General features: G+C 32.8%; 1 protein-coding gene across 2 annotated transcripts in view; it reads right to left on the bottom strand.

Annotated features, from left to right (window-relative positions):
• LOC128227977 (uncharacterized) overlaps positions 1 to 22,110 on the bottom strand; it is a 186,304-nt gene that overhangs the window by 140,988 nt on the left and 23,206 nt on the right. Inside the window, exon 3 of one of the 2 annotated variants that reach the window (XM_052938974.1) lies at positions 12,558 to 12,683. The exons of the other annotated variant lie outside the window; for it this stretch is intronic. Coding sequence (XP_052794934.1) covers positions 12,558 to 12,683 — 126 coding nt within the window. The remainder of the gene's footprint in view (positions 1 to 12,557; positions 12,684 to 22,110) is intronic. 2 annotated transcript variants of the gene reach the window in all.

The following is a 22,110-nucleotide window of genomic DNA, read 5'->3' as shown; positions in this document are numbered from 1 at the left end:
ACATAAATAGTGATTTAAAATTACTGCGCTTTATGACATCAGTAAACAACGTTTCACGCACTTTTTGGTAAAATGTACAAAAGTGCGTTTTTTACCTCAATTCTTCCACAAATTGATAATTTTAGATATGCAAAAAAAAATATCAATCATGTTTTTCCGGTACGGAAAGAAAAATCGGTCCTTCGGTCACGCTACGGGGCCGGTAACTCGGCAAACCTCTTTACCGGCTTACGCGCGTGCACTCGGGTCGGATTTTCTATCCGTACCGGACACACATGATAGATACTTATATTTATATGGTAAAATTAACAGCATGTAGTCGTTTGTTTTTGAAATAGTTTTCAATAAGGTTAAGGTAGTTCGCGTAGAGTTTTGTTTCCCCAAGTAGTATGCATAACCAGCATAATGTTCAATGAATGATAAACATATCAACTGTTGTATTCATTCCAAAAGCGTTAACTTTTTATATTACTTCAAGCGCAAAACATACTCGATAGCGCCACCACTAGGGTAACAGCGCCACCACTTTTATAAATATGTGCATTTTTCCTTTTTAAGAAGTGCTTATCAGTTTTGTTGTGTTCCGGCATAAGTACCATACATAACAGTTATGTTTGCATGCGTGAGAATGTTCTTACGGGGTGTGTAAACATCTAAATGTACTTGCTATTCAATCAGATCTCAAAATATGCACCAGTCTGATTCGGGAGAAAATCTCCTGACACCACAGTTTGCACAATATTGAACTGAAATAGTAACCAGCCTGCAGTAGAAGTCTTTTTACACGGTACCACATTCTCCGATTTTCGAAATATGTCAGTAAAATGAAATTATCAAATAAAATACAAATCATACTCACGTTTGTTCATGTAAACATAGGGCACAGCTCCACCACGGAAGTGTCGACAGCTCTTTTTCTTTGCACCACCGTAAAGTGGTGGAGCTGGTGTTTACAGGCCATGATATAGCAAGACTTGCTGCCCTTGTTTCAAGAGTAACCTTTACATAACTATCAAATTTTAACAAATGTATTTATAATGAACTTGTAACCCACGGGGTGAGACCAATTTTTCTCCAGGGGCATAATTTGAATAAACATGGTAGATAACCAATAGACAATGTTACACACCAAATATTTAAGCACTAGGCCTAATTGTATTTGCCAAAAAAGTTTTAAAATCTATTCCCTTGTTACTAAAAATAGAAAGTAGTGGTATATCCAACAAAAAGGGAAACCATATAGCAAGACTTGCTGCCCTAAAATGTTTTAAGAGTAAACTTTAAAAAACTATCAAATTTTAACAAAAAGTGCTTCTAATGAACTTATAACCCACGGGGTGAGGCCAAATAAGCACTAGGCCTAAAAGTATTTGCAAAAAAAAGTTTTGTAATTTTTCCTTTAGGTTGCCATGGCAATAAGAGTTCTGCATGGAATTCATTTCTTTGAACAATTTTGAAAAAGCACCAACCAAGGATCACTCCTATGATGTTTCATTAAAATTGTCCAAGCGGTTAAGGAGAAGATGATGATTATAATCAATTGTTGACACTTTTCCTTTAGGTTGCCATGGCAACCAGAGTTCTGCATGGAATTTATTTCTTTGAACAATTTTGAAAACACACCAACCAAGGATCATTCCTATGAAGTTTCATTCAAATTCTCCAAGGGGTTTAGGAGAAGATGATGATTATAACCAATTGTTGATGCTTTTCCTTTAGGTTGCCATGGCAACCAGAGTCCAGCATCGAATTCATTTCTTTGAACAATTTAGAAAAAGCACCAACAAAGGATCATTCCTATGAAGTTTCATCAATATTGTCCAAGGGGTTTAGGAGCAGATGATGATTATAACCAATTGTTGACACTTTTCCTTTAGGTTGCCATGGCAACCAGAGTTTTGAATGGAATTCATTTCTGTGAACAATTTTGAAAAAGCACCAACCAAGGATCATTCCTATGAAGTTTCAGCACCAACCAAGGATCATTCCTCTGAAGTTTCATCAAAATTGTCCAAGGGGTTTACGAGAAGATGATGATTATAACCAATTTTGATGCCGCACGCCGGACGACAGACGCCGGACATAGACCGATCACAATAGCTCACCTTGAGCACTTTGTATGCATGTATCAGAGTATTACAGCATGCACAGCTATAACGATATGCAACTTACAACATGAGCGTCTATAACAATATGCACCTCTATTATGGCAAACCAATCAGAGTATTACAACATGAGCGGCTATAACAATATGCACCTCTATTACGGCAAGCCTATCAGAGTATTACAACTTGAGTGTCTATAACAATATGCACCTCTATAACGGCAAGCCTATCAGAGCATGACAACTTGAGTGTCTATTACAATATGCACCTGTATTACTGCATGCCCATCAGAGTATCACAACTTGAGTGTCTATTACAATATGCATCTGTATTACGGCAAGCCTATCAGAGTTTTACAACTTGAGTGTCTATTACAATATGCATCTGTATTACGGCAAGCCCATCAGAGTATTACAATATGCACCTCTATTATGGCAAACCAATCAGAGTATTACAACATGAGCGGCTATAACAATATGCACCTCTATTACGGCAAGCCTATCAGAGTATTACAACTTGAGTGTCTATAACAATATGCACCTCTATAACGGCAAGCCTATCAGAGCATGACAACTTGAGTGTCGATTACAATATGCACCTGTATTACTGCATGCCCATCAGAGTATCACAACTTGAGTGTCTATTACAATATGCATCTGTATTACGGCAAGCCTATCAGAGTTTTACAACTTGAGTGTCTATTACAATATGCATCTGTATTACGGCAAGCCCATCAGAGTATTACAACTTGAGTGTCTATATTACAATATGAACCTGTATTATGGCAAGCCCATCAGAGTATTACAACTTGAGTGTCTATATTACAATATGTACCTGTATTAGGGCAAGCCTTTCAGAGTATTACAACTTGAGTGTCTATATTACAATATGCACCTGTATTACGGCAAGCCCATCAGAGTATTACAACTTGAATGTCTATATTACAATATGCACCTGTATTACATAAACATTTTAAACAAATTACATTGATTATCAGTTAAGGCCTAAAAAAATATGTCTGTTTCCTGTAACATGCTGAAAAAAAATGGGTCGGTAGGTAGGGATTTTTTTTTTTAATTCTTGTTTTAAAATGTCAGATTGATTCAATATTTATGTTTATTTCAGGTGAATTATTTTAAAAAGAATTCAGTGTGATAATTAAATTCAAACTTTCTGCCATAAATAAGCTAAAACTGCTAGCTAATTTGACAGCCATTGTACATGTATTTCAGTTGTAGAATGCATCCTTTTGAAGTGCAAGCCATGGCTTCGACTCCCAGCAGTGGCAACATTATGTGCAATTTTGAGCATTGTCAGTATGTTCACCAGGGAAGCAGTTCATCTTTACACATTGCAAATAAAACCCAGTGAAAAAGTGAATCAAATAACATTAAGACAATTTATTTTTGGCAAATGTTTTAAACAAAACTTTCAAAATACATACTTTTTGTAGTAATAAAACATTATATTATTGCACAAACTATTTTAAAATAGACTGTGTAATAATATCAAGTTGTATTACAATTAAATGTACATGACAAGTATTATAAAATAAAATGCTGTTACATCAAGAACTGGCCAGAATCTCCACAAAACATATATAAATCAATACTTCGAATGATAAATGACTAGAATCAATGACTAAACCATTTAACTCTTAGAGCTCTGTCAGAATTGTACAGGTCTTTGGGACCAGTGTAGACCCATGGTACAGTACCTTCATTAAATAGTTTCCACAACTTATTTTATTTTAACAATTTCCAGTGTTTTAAAAAGATCTGCTGTATAATAGATCCACTGTTCATTCTGTAAAAATCTCTTGAGCACGATGAAAATAATCAATATAACTTTTAATAGAATACCTTGTCTTATTTCCTTTTCTGGACTTGACTGGACTACGGTGGTTAAAAAATTCACAGAGTCAAAATATGTTTTGGGAACGTTTTATTTAGTTAATGCATCTTCGTTATGTAACCCAATGCATCCTTGTCAAATTCCAATATGCACCAGCGATTGTTAAATTGCAACGACATCTTTCTTACTTTAACTTTCAGTTTCACTTTCACATTTATCTTTTTTCCCGGAAGTAAACAAAATCATTCAATTGCCAATATTGCAACATAGTATTTTTTATAAATGGCATAACCATAACCATACAATACTGTTTTGTTATAGAACTTAGCTATAACACTGACCATGATCTACGCAGTTCTCCTAACACTTTTATTACAATTGACAGGAAGTTAGCGTGCACCTGTTTCCCACGCTTTTTAGACCATGTGGTACGAAAGATGTTTATTTTTATGTAAACTCATTAAAAACTTATAAGAATATTTTTTATTTATCTGGAGATATAATTAAACAACTTAAAATAAATGAACAAAATAGATCTTAGCAGTGTTGTTTTTCAAAACCATCGCACTTAGCGAAAAAGCGGAAGGTTTCCGTTAATTTGCATAATGGGCGGAGTTAATATTACGTCATCGAGTTTGACTGCTGCTATTATTGACATGGTTACTGATCAGATTCCAGATCGATAATCACTTGTCACTTCGGGTGTTAATTGCTCTTGTGGGTTAAACAAACATTCAGATCATGCATTGAGGCTCCTTTCAGATGATACCGACTCTCACACCAAAATATCCCGGGTCAAAATTAACGCATACTACAAATGTATGATGCGTCAACTTCGGGTCATTTACGTTTTTCTGTGCGTCAAAACCCGGGAGCTCGGGTCAATTGAAAGCCCTGCAGTTTAATGTCACAGCTATTAAGCTTTTTGCCATTGTTTCAACTTGTCAAACCGGAAACGTTTGTAACTATGCGACGAGTTCGGACACTAGTAAATTATTTATATTATCGTTGTCATCACTGGCCAGAGATCGCGAAAAATCTGATTTTTCGAATATTGGGGCATAAAAAAATTGTGGTCAGCTGTAAAAAATTACGGTCGGTCGGGTTACAGGAAACAGACATTTTTTTTTTTTAGGCCTAAGGAACAAACATTTACTAACCATAACTATGATAATATTATAAGGTTGCTTTATAATGTTAGAAATGCACAAAATGTATCAAATATATGATGCACATTTATCTAAATGCCTCCTTTGATATTGTATGCAAATCACAGCACTTAAGATGGATATTCATTTTATATTTATTCTTACCTATTTGGGGATTCCACTAAGTAAATCCACATTCTTACACAACATTCAATCTTCCAGCCAGGGTTTCTTTTCTAAATCAATGGGTCTCACTTTCCAAGCTGAATCATCATCTCCAGTAGCAGCAGTTAGTTCCACATTTTTACTTTATTTGTAACAACGAACACTCTTCTGTTGACAGTAAGTCTTCTACTCTGTACTCTATTCTAGTTCTCAATATATATTGATAAGTTACATTATTATTAGCAAAACTAAGATTTATTTAAATTTTTGACGATTTCTAAAATTAGCAATAACAAAAAATCTTGCTATAATTAGTTCTCAATTAATGATTGACATTATCGAACAATTTATATCAGAAATCAATCAATCATAAAATAGCTGCAGGCCACCATGCAGATTCAATCAATTTGAATCAAAATAAAGTATATAACTAAGTCCCATTAAATGAATATACTGCATAATGAGATAATAACAAAAAAAAAAAAAAAAGTGTTCTTGCTGTGGCAACTAGGACCTTAGCATTCCATTTTATTTTTTTCATTTTCACCATCTTTTTAACAATTTTCATTCATCATAAAAAAAATCATTTACACACCTTCATAAATCTTCAGCCTTTTTTAACAAACTACCATTAATTCTCACAATATATAAAAGAAATATTTCTAAAAATTTCAATCTTTTCTTCATACGGCATACAGCACTGTGAGCTTGTCGTTCCTCTCTTTTGTTGGAACTAAATTGCAATGATTCAAAACAAATATGGATTCTGAACAAAAGTAAATTTCATCTGATATCGGAGCATACACAACCTGCAACAGTTATAATAAAATAAACACTTTTATTTGCAAAGACAAAAGTTCCTTTCTGTCCACATAAAATGACAGACAAATCCAACCTGTGAAATATCTAGGTTTCAAAATTATTGATTTTCCATAGAAAGTAATCCACTGTCAAACAATGCCCATCCAATTGTTGACCACCCTTGTCTAAGCAGTGGTGGTAATGAGAATGTATATACAAGCTTGTAATATCTTGGCGTTAATGTCTCAGTCACAAGTCCACCTACTAGTATTCAAACCTTTTTGTCAGCATGCACCCAATAAGAGCAATTGAACTTCTTTGCCTCAATTGTCAAAAACAAATTGTTGACAGTTTTATGATCATTCAGTAGTTCTATTTTCTACTTTTGACAATTGAATAGAACATCAAAAATCAATAGCCAGTATGTGATTGGTAATATCCGATTTTCAATCTTTATTAAAGCCCAGTATCTTTGTAAATAGTCTACTTCTTACTTATACTCAAATACAATAAACAAATAGTTCATTTCACCAAGTCATGTAAAAGTTTTCGATCATAGCCCAATTCATAAACTGACTTTGTTGACATTGCATATAAAATTAAAGAATTTAAAACAGGAAAGTCATAAAACCAAAACTGACCAATGAGAGCCACTTTGTATTTGGTCAAATGCCAGGAATCAAAACTTTTGGATAATTGGTGTAAATTGATCCTTAAGATTAATGTCCTGGTCACAGTTTATTGCAGATGCCACAAAAACTTTAAACACACATGTAAATGAACTTCCACTCATAGATTTCAACTTAAAATGTTCTTTGTCCATTTCCATACGTAGTCACTTTTGAAGTCCATGATTTTCGAAACATTTAGCCACTAATATCACAATATATTTGAGATTTGTATTCAATCCAACTTTTCATCAACACAGAGGTTCATTTACATTATTAAATCAGAAAAATCTACTATCTCGCCTCGGCCAAGTGTAAACAAATCTATTAAAGATTTTAATTAAATACAACTTTTTTTATGATTTTTTGTGATAATTCCCTCTAACAAAAAATCCGAAAAACCTGGATATTCAAAACCATGTACGAAAATAAAACCTTAATTACCAAACACTTTATTCCAACCAAGTCAATAGTTCAATAGCCACAAACATTTAGAGGTCCGATCCGAACTGAGACAATCTGTATGTCATCGATTGAACAATTAATTAAAATTCAATGTACAATTCAAATGTTTTTCAAAGCATACAAACAGGCAATCTGAAATCCCAATTGTACACAAACAAACAACTAGACAATGATCGCTAGATGATCTGATATCATAATCAACTCAGGATGAGCCAACATCATTCAGAGTAAGGTCCATAATAGACATCTACTTAATTAAACACTGATTGATTTTTGGTGCGTTTGTGTTTTTTTGCCTTTTTTAACATTTCTAACTGTAGCGCTAAATGTGAGTAACATCATCAAAGAATTCAATTCATGATTTACTTTTCATTTATATATTTCACAATGATTGTGAAATAATTTTATTACAACATTTCAGTCATGTTCATTGGCAGGATTTGGAATCTTGCGGAAGAAAACTGGGAACCCACTTGCCTGGCTTTACTGGTGACCACATACAAAACTGGCATATTATTGAAATTTTCAGAACTCTGCACACTTAAGTACTTCTATAATAACAAGGGCTGTCAAAGAGACAGCGCTCTCGACTATTCTACCTCTTTTAAGTTAAGAATTGCAGTTTTAGTGAAACATGCATGGATAACTGTAATTCTGAATTAGATTCAATGCTAAACTCTAACTAGAATTTCTAAGTCAAATAATAAAGGCCCATAGTTTGCAATATATTCAAATTTAAGTGTTATCTGACTTGAGTAATTAGGTAGCTTGGATAGTTGGGAGTACATATCTAAAGTTTCAATGCAATACATGATGCATTTGCTGAGAAAATTACCTAAAGGTGCTTGCATGCAAAACCTTAACCAAGGGGTGATGCCAACCTAGAAGCTAGGATGAATCATGGTATAGCTCTCTTTAAGCTTCAAATAGTCAAGCTAAAATTTATGTCTTGTGATTTTGGTTGTGCTGTTAGAACAGTGGTTCAGATTCTGGCCTAGGCACATGTGAGTCGGACAAGTGGGTTTGTCCTGGGTACTCCAGTTTTCTCTAAGACTCAAGACCAAACTCTTGCCCATTTACTTTGTGCCAACAAGAGTCACTTGACATAGCATGAGTTGACTTATCTTTCTTCACATCATTGCAATTAAATTAAAGTTGAACTATAAGTCCTGTGTGACCAAAGCCAAAATATTTTATGGCCAACAATGAGCCTAACATTTAGCCCTATATGCTCCTTTTAAAGAAGTGCACATGAAAGGCACGAACGGTGCAAGTTTTGTCCTGCACATGATTTTATCTTGCACATTCAACCCACATCATTAATTTTAAATGCAGATGTTATGCACCCTAATCTTAAATCAATGGAATACATTTGTATACCGATTCACAAATTTTTCAGTTGGTGTCATATTCATACCTCAAAAAACATAATAGCATTTAAATTTGATTGTGATAATCGAAATGTAGAAGAAAATTTAATATAGCAGGACGCCTTATAGATTTTATATTGAGGTTTTCAAGATTTTGCCTACAAAACCACAGCATGGCAAAAGCAGATGGCTGAGCCCCAGTCCATTTTTCTTACTTGGCCAACTACAACATTATTTTAGCCAGGTGATGACCCTACTTGGAACCCCCAACTTTCATCGGTAACTCTGAAATTGATTTATTGGTCTCGCCATGGAACTCCTCAACTTATAAAGTTATACTGTTAATTTTACATGTGCATTTGTAAATTATTATTCAAATTTTGTCAGCCTCTTTATCATTGTTATCACATACTTGTAATGTAAATGGCTATATATATTTGGCGGGGATTTTACCAGCAGTTCGTCCCCGCAGGGCGAGGATCTTACCCTGGCTTGGCTTGACCGAAAGTCGAAGTCCCCGCTATTTCCCCGGACCTGGTTGGGGGGGGGGGCGTGCTGGATTTAGAAAGATATATCTTGAGTTCAAAACACATTCTTTTTATTGTAATTAAAAGATATTCTGCACGTGATATTTTAATTTTGGGAATAAAAAGGGAGCAGATTTGTGCACTCAGTTCATGCCAAAAACAATCAACCATGTATACAATACAACCATTCTGACTGTTGAAGTTAACATTGCGAGTGCTTAACGCATATGCATAATTTCGTGGATTGCTAATAAAAAGTGTATTTAATTCTTACTGTATGCAGTGTTTTGTCGTGCCATTTGTTTTTTCAATATGTTCATTAACATGATGTTCATTTTCCTTGTTCTACATGTATTGCAGTTTTGTTGCATATTATTCTTGTTTTTTGTTTATCATTTGAAATGTTTAAGATTATTTAATACACACATTTGTGTTAATTTTTAAAGCTTTAACTGAGCAATGAATTTAACAAAAAGATAAAACTGTGTGGGTATCCGCTGCACTGCTCGAATTTAACATGCATTTAATCAACACCTTACTAAAAGTAAGAGGTGACCTTTAAATGATTTTTGTCAATCCATGACTTTCTTACTGCAAAGTGTACTTTAGGATAAGATTTTTATTATATTGGAATATTGGTGTTATCTTTCAGCAAACTTCCTTATTCTCCCACCTCAGATAAGTACATCTAATAATTTAACCATGCTAGAAATTCTTATCTTGCCCACAGGCAAAGATAAAATGCTCGTATCGAACTCCTTTTTAATGGTCGCCACATTGTAATTACCTCCCTTGTTTAGAACGCTAATTAATTATTTCTCGCTTCAAATGTGACCATAAAACAGTTTTCACGCACCTTTCAAGAAATAATGCCTCACTTTCCTTAGAACTATAATTTAAAGACCGATTTGACTATTAAAATAATCTGAATCACTGCGCGCATATCCATGACAACCACAAATGATCGCATATCCATATGTAATTATTTTCACTAAGCACAAAAAATTCCAGCAAAAAAAATACATTTTTACTTAATTTTGTTTAACAATATAACATAAACAATTTAACTGGTTATAGGAATACAGAAAAAAAGAAAAGATTTTAGAACAGTCTTCAGGACGTCATGGTCATATTTTAGAGAATAGAATTCAAACAACAACAAAAAAACAACAAAGAATATTATTTTTCTGGACAACAAAAGGTTTATAACTGCAGAAAAAAAGAAAATAATTAATAAACAGCAAATAAATTTATAATCTAGCCTGCTCAGTCAATAACTGGTTAATTCCTAACAATTTTAAGCAAATCATTTTGTCACTCCCACAATGTTTTGTAAACAAATAAAATCATTCAAAGTTAAACCCCAGGAAAAGTAAAAAAAAAACACATGAAAGATGTTATGTATAGGCATGAATACAAAGCAAATGGTGTAAATCAGGCCTCTCACTAATTAATACCTATATCAAATGAATAACTTGTTTGCTTAAGCCAACATGCATGAAAAACTATATACAAATAATAATATAAGATAGTGTGTGTGTGGGGGGGGAGGGGGTCATGTGTTATCTCTTTGACATGATCTTTTCAAAATGTGAGTAAAAAAGACCATAAACAGTATTAAAAAGAATTCCTCACCAGGAATAAAAACAAATTCATATAAAACAATGCCAAATTTAATTAACTAAAAATGTGATACAGTGGACAACTTCTTACTTAAAAAAACTGGGAACCCTTGGGCTGTTTTATAACAACATTCATTTAACTTTTATTAATTTTCAAGGTTTGAAATCTTGACTCACTGCGGATGAATAACTTCATGTTCATGTTTCAGAGCAACAAGTGGTTGCTTCCCTTGGTATCAAAAATTATTCCAATTTGAAATAAAAAGTTTTTATCATTTTTCACTGCTACAAATACAAATTGTTATGATGGCAAACATTTTTACATAATAAAATATTCAAAATATTTATATCTTATTTTATAGTTTAACTGAGTTTTTCCTTTCATCCTTAGAATTGTTGAGTATGATGAAATTCTTAATGTATTAAAATTGTAAGAGATATTTCATTATAAAATTAGTGTTCTTACTGAACATGCAGTAGTTAAAGCATTTAATACACTAGCACAACAGAACTAAAATTATAACAAAAGCACAGAAGTATATTACATTCATTACAATAAAAATTAAGAAAACATTAACAAAAAGTTAAAATGTTGTTTTCTAATCACTCCAGAGACTTTGCCAGCTAAATAAAGTTGTAATACTCTCTTGACATGTTTTAGATTAAATCAAAAAAAGATCTTAAAGTAACAATGAAGAAAACTTAAGAGCAAAGAAAACACTAATGACACTGTCAATTAGACTCTCACTGGGGTAAATAGAGCAGATTTTGACAAAAGAATTTTGAGACCTGTGTGACGCCATTGTGTACTAAAAAAAGGAGCAAACCTAGTACAACATTTTACTGTAGCCTAATGCTTTTGACAATGCAGTTTAAGCCAATTATTTTTTCTCCAATGGAAAATTACATTGTTAGACTGGAATACAAAAGGATATGGAATCCTCCGTATAATCAGTATAATTAAGATCAAAACCCTTGCTATATTATTCTACTGCTCTACAGAATATATTTGTATCAATAGCCTGGGTACCAAGAATGCCTTCATTTGGTATCCCCATCTCTGATATGACTCCTCCCAGATCCCACAAAAAACAACACTGCTGTACAAGTTTTGCCCATGTCCCATCAATATAAACACAAATCTCTGACAGCTGTTGAGTGTCTCCACTATCCCCATCTAAAATATCAACAATCACAGTTGCACAATCAATATTTGTAAGAGTGGGAGAGTGGTCTAGTGGTTAAAGCTGCACTCTCACAGATTGAACTTTTTTATATTTGAGCCAATTTATGCAAAAATGCATGGAAGCTAGTGATATAAGACTGCTGACAAAAAATTGGATTGCAGATTTTCATATCTAGTTAAAAAATTGATGTCTTATGCATTTTTCTTACACTGTTAGTAACGCTTTTAGTCACAAAACATGAATTTTGGAACGGAAATATGAAAATCTGTGATCTGATCTTTTGTCAGCAGTCTTATATCACTGGTTTGCAGATATTTACGCAAAAAATGGCTCATTTAAGGTGTCTGCCTCTAGCCCCACCAGGGGAACATTCTCTAAGTTTTTTAAAAGAAAACCAGTTCTTGTATCTACTCTGAGAAAAATTTGGACTCAAGAGTGATTCATATTAGCTTATAGCTGTCGTGGCAATCAAGCTAAAACAAATTTCTATAAACTAATACATAGTAATGTTGCAATCTCCATGGTCCCACTTAGTAAAAGAATACTGACGGGAATTGGTATAGAAAAGATGCCAATAGGAGCTCCAGTCTGTCAATAGAACGGTTCGATTGAAGAATGCTTATCTTACTAATGAGTCCAACTTACCCGAGGTCTGACCAGCTTGCTCGTGCCCGAGCCAGGTACGTCTGTATGGTGAGGTTTCGTACACTCCACGAGCGTCGCAAACGACTGCTCCGAAAGTCCATCCTGCTGTTATTCTCTCCTGTCCAACTACAGCCATGAATTTTGTACATCACATTGCATTTTTTCCATTTTTTGAATACGTTTGAAGTAAATATCAACTGTGTTACTTACAATGGTGCTATGCCCAATAATTGCTTATTCCAAAAGAAGTGTTTTTTTTAATCCAGTAATATACTTATATCACAATGTGGAACAGCTTGTTATTATTTATGAATATTTATTAATCCTGAATGCCCATATATCCATTGCTTCATTTCATATTCACTTTCATTTCATTTTGTACTTTAATGACATTTTTTATCATGTTTCCATTCAGTCATAATCCATGTTACAATATGTACAAAGCCCTTTAGATCAGTCATTGACATTAATTTATTATGCACCAAGTATAAAAGAAATATTTAAACGCCTGATCCACTTACCATTGGTGATCATGAATCTTTTATTTAAACTTCACTTTCTTAATCACTATATCAAACATTGTCTGTCAGCGTTCGAAGGTTGCGTTCTATTGAATAGTCAGCATCCCTGAATTGGTTGACAGCTATCGATTGAAAACTTAAATGAGAAGAGAAAATAGAAACAAGAACTGATAGCGGCCGGTCAAAGCAGACCTTTAATAGTTTTAAACTTAAGGCAAAGCGTAACGATTTTGTTGAAAACTTCAAACTTAATGAATGAAGTAATGATAATAATGAATAAAAGATGGCAAAAATTAGGAAATGTCAACTTAATGTTTCACTTTAAGGAACAGGCAAACTTATTCAAGCTCTGTAGAGCTTTCAAGAGATTTCCATTAAGATCCTTAGCAATATAATGTTGTTGACAAACTAGTTTCATTCATGCATTTTCAGTCACTGCAACATTTCAAAAGATAACACCACACACAATCAATGAACAATAAACTGATCAGTTTAAATGATGAGCAAATAAGCAAAATCGGTTTCTATTAACTGGCCCTGTTCCCAATGACTTTTCCACTTTCATTGGCCATTTTTGCACATCTAATCTCCATGAAATTTGTCCTCAAGTTTATTTATTCAAGTACCTCTATCACAGAATCTTGACAATATCAACACGATTAGCTTGCTATTAAAAAGTCCTGCTTGGAAATAAAATGACTTTCACAACTAGAATGCTTTTTTCAAAAATTTACCCTAGATCGAATCTGATCATTAGAAATGTAAATTTTGTAATACACATGACATAACTAGCATGTTAAATGAGTTAAAATTTCAAACATGCAGCCAGAACCATGATAAAGCTTTAATAGGAATAGCTGAGCTTAAATTGACTATGAATAATACAATAATAGATCATTAAAAAACTCTTTCCATGTAATCACTTTCAAATTATAACCAGAGTATTAGTATTAATCAAATTTGAAGGTTATTTCATATTTCATTAATAGCAGGTCAGTGAGAGCTATTTATATCGCTAATATTTACAAAATATTAAAATATTGTAACAATAAAGAATTAAAAAAAACTCCCCAAGTCAGATATAATTAAAACCTTATAAGAGAACATTTGAAATGAAAATCAATACAAAATTGGAAATTTCACATGCACATAAAAAGTATCCACTGTTCTGAATATATCTCAATTTCACATTGTCTACTTTCATTTTAATGTTTAACTACAGTCGCAGATCAAACCTTGATCATCTGAACAGTTTATTACCCTTACTGCCTTATTCGGTATTTTAATCTCCATGTTAAATTTAAAATTTCTAAGCTGAGAGTTTAACTTTTTAAGATCTGTCCATATTTTGTTGAGCAAAATAATAAATAAAATAATAACTAGCACATACTGATTGCTTTATAGAAATAATCTTTCAAGTATCATGAAAAATATTGCTTCCAAAAGTTTTAAGTCAAACAATCTTCTAAATATTTAAGTAAACTTCACTGCGGGACCTAATGATAGTCAATTGCATACAACTATTCATAAAAGAAAGGTGGAAGCGATTATTATTCTACAGATCTCAGTTATGTAACACGTATTGGTTTCCTTATAATGGCTGTGACAGACTGATTATAAACATATATTCTTTTCTTTATCTGTTCCATTTATGTCCACTTGAGCTAAAATAATCGACATAATGTCAATGCAGGTCAGTAGAAAGACCCAAAATTTGATGTTCACAACTATTGTTGTTTATCCACACAGATTTTTAAAGTCCTCCAAAGTTGATTTTATAAATAAATCCAATCTTACCCGATTTAGGACATTACAGTTTTTGTAATCTTCCATTCACTAAATAATATTCAAAACCATTTCAATTCAAAAGCTACTTTTAAAACAAAAAATATTTACAAAAGAATCATTCACATGGTAAACAAAAAATGACTTCATAACTGATACAATGTAAATTTAATTGTCTTTCAAAACTGCTGACATAAGGAAATGAAATGAAATTCTTTAATTACAATGAATTACGTTACTACTCCCATCCAATGTCCATGATGAAAAAAATCCACCATTTTAGAGGATTATTTTGAATTTTGCAGACTTAAAGATTTTTGACAATGATGTATCTGATCGATTGCTGTCGCTCACTAACATAAGTCACTATGGTAAAATCATAAAGTTTGTAAAGATAACCATTCCACTTCATACCAAATCATTACTAAGTCAGAACCTGAATTTTAATTTTGATTACTTGTCATAAAACACTTCTCAAAATATTGTAAAGATAAGAAACACATTTTGATAACGTTCTAAACAATTTCATTTCATCCAATAAATAGTCAAAGGTCTTCACCCTTAAATGTCACTATTTCTGTCAAAATAATTTAGTACCAATCCATATTCTTTATTTTCAAATCCATTATCATTAGGCCATTTTTTATTCATTTATGCTTTTCGATGAAATATGGGGTTTTATCAATGAAATAACAGCAGTGAAAATACCAATTTGATATTTTAACTGCAAACTTCAGAATAAAAACCATCAACTTTAAAGGGGCTTAAGACACCAGGGGCCGTATTCAATAAGCAACATAGATTGAACTTAAAATTAAGAATAGAAACTAAGTGTTTTGATTGGCCTGTATACTAAGCCGACCAATTGGCTGAATGGATACCATTGCAAGAGCCCTAGTTTTTAAATTAAGGTGACCCATACTCATTATTTTAAAAACAACATGAAGACTAGTATTCTGACCTTGTTTCATTATGCTTGGATAAAAACCTAGTGACCTAGTTTTTAACCTGAGGTGACCCATATTAAAAAATGTTCAAGACAACATAGTCTGACCAAGTATCATAACAATTGGATAACAAGAGGCCCAAGAGGCCCTATGCTCTACTGGCATGGCTCTTGTGGTCATTTTCAATCCAGAGTATGTACGTATGAGTAATAGGCAACAAATACATAGTTCATATGCTGCATGTTCAACATCTGAGGACAGAAAGTGTTGTAAGCAGATTAGTTGCATGAACTATTTTAATATGTGCCAAGTAAAGGTAATCTGAGGGTAAAAAATATTTGCTTTCAAAACTGTACTCATGGTCAAAATTTCATTTCTGTAGCTTTAAATATAAAAAAGTTGGTCAAAAGGTCAAAGTCAAGGACATCAGAGGAAAACATTGATGCTCGTTTGCAAAACTGTACACATGGTCAAAACGTTCAATCTGTGAGAGTGCAGCTTTAAGAAACTTCTGTGAATCGCTTTTAAATAATAATTTATAGCCATAATATTATGTTGCCTGATTAAAAACACAAACGTAGGTGAGACAGCTAGACACTCTTAAAACTGGTTTATACTGGTTGAGAAGCAGTTTCCGACAGTTTTTATTGAATTATTTATACGTGTTTAAATACCTACTAAAATTGTTCACATTTTAGATAACTACAGCTCAAGCTGCTATTGTCGATATATTTTTTCACATAATATTATACTGTATCTAATAGGGGGGCAAAGAGGGTACTTACACTGTTCTGATTAGCTTGTGATAGTGATAAGAAGCAGTTTTCGACAAATCGAATGAGGGGCAGATTTAAGGTGCCTATTGTGTGTTTTTATTATCCGTTTATTTAATATACTAAATATTAGACTGTTATATGAGAAATATTATTTAATTTAATTTTTTTTTAACTTTAAACCTTAAAATTTACGACGGTCAATTTATACTCGAAATCAGGCAGACACTGAATATGAATGATATTTTGATTCATTTCTGATAGAAACTTGTGTTTGTATACATTTAAGTGAATGTGGGTGTGAAACAAGCATGACACCAGTGTTCACAAATATGTAAACAATGATCATCGTTTGTATAAGTCAATTTAGGAAAAGCTTGTATCTATTCATAGATATGCAAATAAAATAGGCTCACACGCATGCGCAATACGCTGCGCGTGCCGATCCCCCACGTTCAAGTTTGTATACAAAACTAAAAATAAACATTAAACATTACATAATAATAAAAGTTACTTACCTGTCTCGGTAAGAATTTCAACTTTTGATAACCTAGTTACCATATAGTTGAATTGCCGTACCTTCTTTATGAAGATCTAAAGAAAGTACGGGAAAAAGCGATTTGTCGGAAACTGCTTCTCAACCTGTACTATTTAGAAATTCAAAGAGTGTAAATCACACCAATATTTTGAACTTGATTAGAAACGAATTTTAAAATGACAAGATTTTTTACTCAATTCATGCCCACAATCATGTGACATTAATTCAACTTATAACCAGCATAGAAGCCGTTACTTAATTACCTAAAAGTTTCAATTTGGTACCTTATTACACCTTGCTTGAAAAAATAATTGCAATTATTTGTCATTACAGCAATTACAGTAGCTGAAAAAGACACTCTCATTACCACCTTACATGGTGAACGTTTTTTAACTAAGGGCAATAACCCAAATATATACAACATTCTCATTATCAGTATTTAACCTCTCTTGGCATCAAATCTCATTTCATTAAAATTATTCTTTAGAAATAATTTTGTTTAAAATTTGTAACACATGAAGAATAACATTATTTTCACTCATATGTGAAGTGTTGAAAGGCATACATTCATGTAAGTTCAAAAGCTTTATATTGAAAGTGAAACCTTTCAATTGCAACCATTTATTCATTTTGTACAATTATTATGATCATTCTTTTTGCATTTTATTTTGTTGCAAAATATTAAATAATAATGTTTTAAGTACAATAAAAAATAAACATTTAAACTTAAAATTGACCTATCATATTTAGTATAGAAATGATTGTCTATTGATATAGAATTGACTCAGATAACTTATAATATCATTTCTTGATATTATAAACATTTTATGTTATATTTTGTATTTTTGTCATCATATTTGCAACTTGCATAACTCCAGTAATTTCTTAAGCCAACACTAAATTCTTCCTTTTGACTGTTGTCACTATATTTTAGCACCTTTATTGTTCTTGGTTTTGCTAATCATAAGAATTAGGCTTAAACACCTATGCAAGCCAGACAAATAAAAATGTGATAACGATATTAGATCAAAGAAACAACGATTATCTCAAAGGAAACCAAATATAAGCCAAGTAAAACTCTTCAGATGGCAATGTCAGTTGTTGGCATCTCAGCCTCAAATTTAGTATTTAAACCCATGACTTCTCAGTCCAGGTTGTCATTTAACCTTGGACAATAAACATCGGAAGTCTTATTTGGGTACTTGTCATCTTATTCACAGGTATGTGGTTCTACTCTGTTATAAGATTGTTATTATATTTTTTACTTAAAAGCTTGGAATTAAATTAAGTTCATTAAATAGGCTTAAATAAGTTATGTATATTGTTGTTACAATTATGTTTCAAATACATGCTGTTGACTTTATAATTCACTTGTACCTTATATAAGTCATACAAGTTGTTTCTCTTTTTAATACATTCATATTGATTACATGAAGTACCTTTCACATTGCTAAGCGTTGTTATTATCAATATTCCCCAAATATTATTAATATTCTTAATTGTCACAAATTCATGCATTTACATAATTATGCTTATTTACCTTAATATTTAGTTTATTATAAATTGTCATTTAACCTTGGACAATAAACATCGGAAGTCTTATTTGGGTACTTGTCATCTTATTCACAGGGACGACCCCCTCTAGCAATCTTCGCTGTGCCGTCTTCGGGTAGTAGTTCGACGACAGAAATTAGCGTCATAATAATTACTGGAGGATAAATGCAACAAGAGCTGTCGTTGGACAGCACGCTGGACTAAACGCTGCTTTGTCTTAGAAATGAATACAATAATGTAATATGTTCCTGTCAAAAGCAATAAAAAAGAAGAGTCAAATTAAAAAGCAAACATGAAACGCTGCATAAATCAGGTTTTCAAAATGAATGACAGAAGAACTTCAGCCTTCACCGTAAGATTCAGTTTCAAGGTTTTTTTTCTATTTTAAGTAACGATGACCAAGATCAAAGGAAACCAATGGAAGTCCTCCATAAACTTTTCTAAATATTAAGTTTGGTGACAATATGTTAACCCTCACTAAAGTGATTCAGTACCAACAACTTTTCTATTTGTAGTAACAGTGACCTTGACCTTAGGGCCCAAAACACAATCCCATAAAAGGTCTCCATAAACACTTCCTATATACCAAGGGATGGTCACAACATTAGTCAACCCTAACTAAAGTTATTCAATACTTTACCATTTTTCTATTTTTAGTAACAGTGACCTTGACCTTGACCCTAGGGGCCCTTAAGGCAAACCATGAAAGGTCTTCATAAACTCTCCCTAAATAACAAGTTTGGTCACTTAATGTCAAACCTAGCTAAAATTATTTGATTCCATAGGTGAGTTTGATGACTCCCCTTGAACAAGGATGTATGTCATTTTAATAAACAGGGTACACTTTGTGAAAACCTTCTTAAAAAAAATCAAGAGCCATAATTTGTATTATGAATTGATATGGAGCTATGTAACCTAATTGTGTGATGGCTACTGTGTAAAGTATGAAGGCCATGATATGAACAGTATTTGAGATCTGAGTTAAAACTCAAAGTTGCTCTAATACCAACCTTTTTAAGTCAATCAAGGGCCATAATTTGTATTAAGGATAATATGGAGTTATGTAACCTAATTGTGTGATGACTGTCAATTAAATGAAGGGTATAGAATTAATTAGTGAAAATCCCAAGTTGTCCTAAACATTAACCGGACACAATGTGCTCTAAAACTTCTTCGATCCTTAATCAATCAGGGGCCATAATTTGTTTTTAGGATGAAATGGTGTTATGTTTCCTAGTTGAAAGATGGTCATCAATACTTATGTGAAGTATAAAGTCAATTGAATGAAGGGTATAGAAGTAATTAGTAAAAATCCCAACTTGCCCTAAAACTTGAACCTGACACATTATGTGCCATAAAACTTTAACCTAAACTCTACCTTAAGTCAATCAGGGGCCATCCTGTGAAATCATTAATGTTCGTGGGGCATTAATGTTCGTGGTTTTGGTGGGTAATCCACGAATTCAAGATCCCACGAAATATGGACCCTTTATTTACTTTTTCAATTGCCATGTTATGTTCATAATCTAGTTTATTCGTTACAGAGGTCGCTGTACACAGTTAAATATCCGTCTCACTGTATATCTTACTATCATCATTTTGTTAATATACATTATATCTGCCTTTAACAAATAATAAACCAAATTATTTTAATGTGTTTTATGAACCAAATGACAGAAGTACGTGCCTAAACGTGTGCTGTTCATAGAAGTCTCCACGCTAACAAGATGTGAGTGATGAGTGTCGGTTCTCGATTTTTTTTCATTGGAGATTCTGAGCAGCCAACATGACAATGTATAAAACAACAAGTTCAATACACTTTTAAAAAAAATGTGTGAATAAATAATGGAATTATGATATGAAATGAGATGGTATTCAAAGTGATTGAATTTGTAAACATAAGCTATCTTTTGGGATTGTTTCTGCAAATATACGGACCTTCTAGGTGTTTTCACAGTTTGCAAAATTCTTAATTGGCATTCAATGGCTTCAGCTATTTGTATTTATGATCAGGGTACATCTTCTTTTACGATTTTAATTTACAATTAAATCGATAATTGACATGGGTATATGCACTAATTGGCTTGTGTACCACTTTAGCGAGTGTCATAAACTGAGTGACGTAGAAGACGGAAATCACGGGCGTAGCGTGGAGATAATGCAGACGATCTAGGACAATCGCAGCTTCGATTTTTTTTCAAAAATAAAAAACCACGAATTCAAGTACCCAAGAAATTTTAATTTTTCAGCAAACCACGAAATTTCATGCCAAAGAATATAAATGATTTCACAGTAATTTGTTTTTATGTTAATATAGAGTTAGTTCACCTCATTGCGTGATGGTCCTGAACAACTGTGTGAATTATTAAGTGAATTGAATGAAGGGTATTGGAGTTATACGTGAATTGCCAACTTTCCCTTAAACTTTAACCTGACGCAGACACCTATGCAGGGCGTGTAGTTTAGCCTCCTTATTTTTCGAATAGTAGAGCTAAAATGGTAACAAGTAGCATTAAAATATTTTTGTTGCCAAGGTTTTGTTACCTGAGTGTCTTTTTTTCTGGCCTCATCCTATTAATTCTAAAGGATTACCTTTTTCCCTATCTTTTTTTATACAGTTGAACACGGTTAATCCGAAATGTAGGGACCCAAAAAATCATTTCGAAAAACCGATATATTTCGGATTAACGATTTTCAGAAAATGACAGCGTTCTCGAATTATAGATGACGTGAAATATTAAGTCGTGAAGATTGCAATATCGGTTACACGTTACAAATACGATACATTCGGTTTGAGTGATCGTTCGTATACATGTTAGTTGAATTATTGTTTAATAAATGACAAATAGTGCGTTATTATACTTCTTTCTTAAAACAACATTAAACATTTAAAACAAAACATTAACACATGTATGCAAATCGCATCCTCCCAGGCAGGTTATCCGGATTGTTTGGTAGTGGGTTGAGTGAGCAATGTGGTGATCAAATCCAATGAGACATTTTCGAATGATATTCAGATTGTGTAGCAAGGAATTATATACACCCAAATGAATTGCTCATTTTCTGACATCGCTGTTTGTAACATACGCATGCTCAATGTATTCTTTAACGAGCGCTAATTTTGCTCAATTGTCACCTCAAGCCGATGCCCGGAGTGCATTCACTGTATGGTGTGAAATAAGGATTGATAAATAGATGTGAAATACCAAGTCGGGACCTTATTTTTTACTTCGAAGTAGCAATTTTTTCGGAATAGAGATTTCGGATTATAAATTAAAAATTTAGATAAAAACAAAGAAGGAATAATATCGGGACCGAAAAATAATTTCGAAATAGTGATAATTTCGGATAAATGGTGTTCGGAATAGCGGTGTTCTCAACTGTATATATATTTTGTTACAGAAAAGTTCATGTATTCTTTTTGCAGCATTCTGG

This window comes from Mya arenaria, chromosome 3 (genome assembly GCF_026914265.1).
Source record: "Mya arenaria isolate MELC-2E11 chromosome 3, ASM2691426v1".
NCBI lineage: Eukaryota > Metazoa > Mollusca > Bivalvia > Myida > Myidae > Mya > Mya arenaria.
The sequence above is the reverse complement of the archived record's forward strand: the minus strand, read 5'-3'. Positions and strand labels throughout refer to the sequence as shown.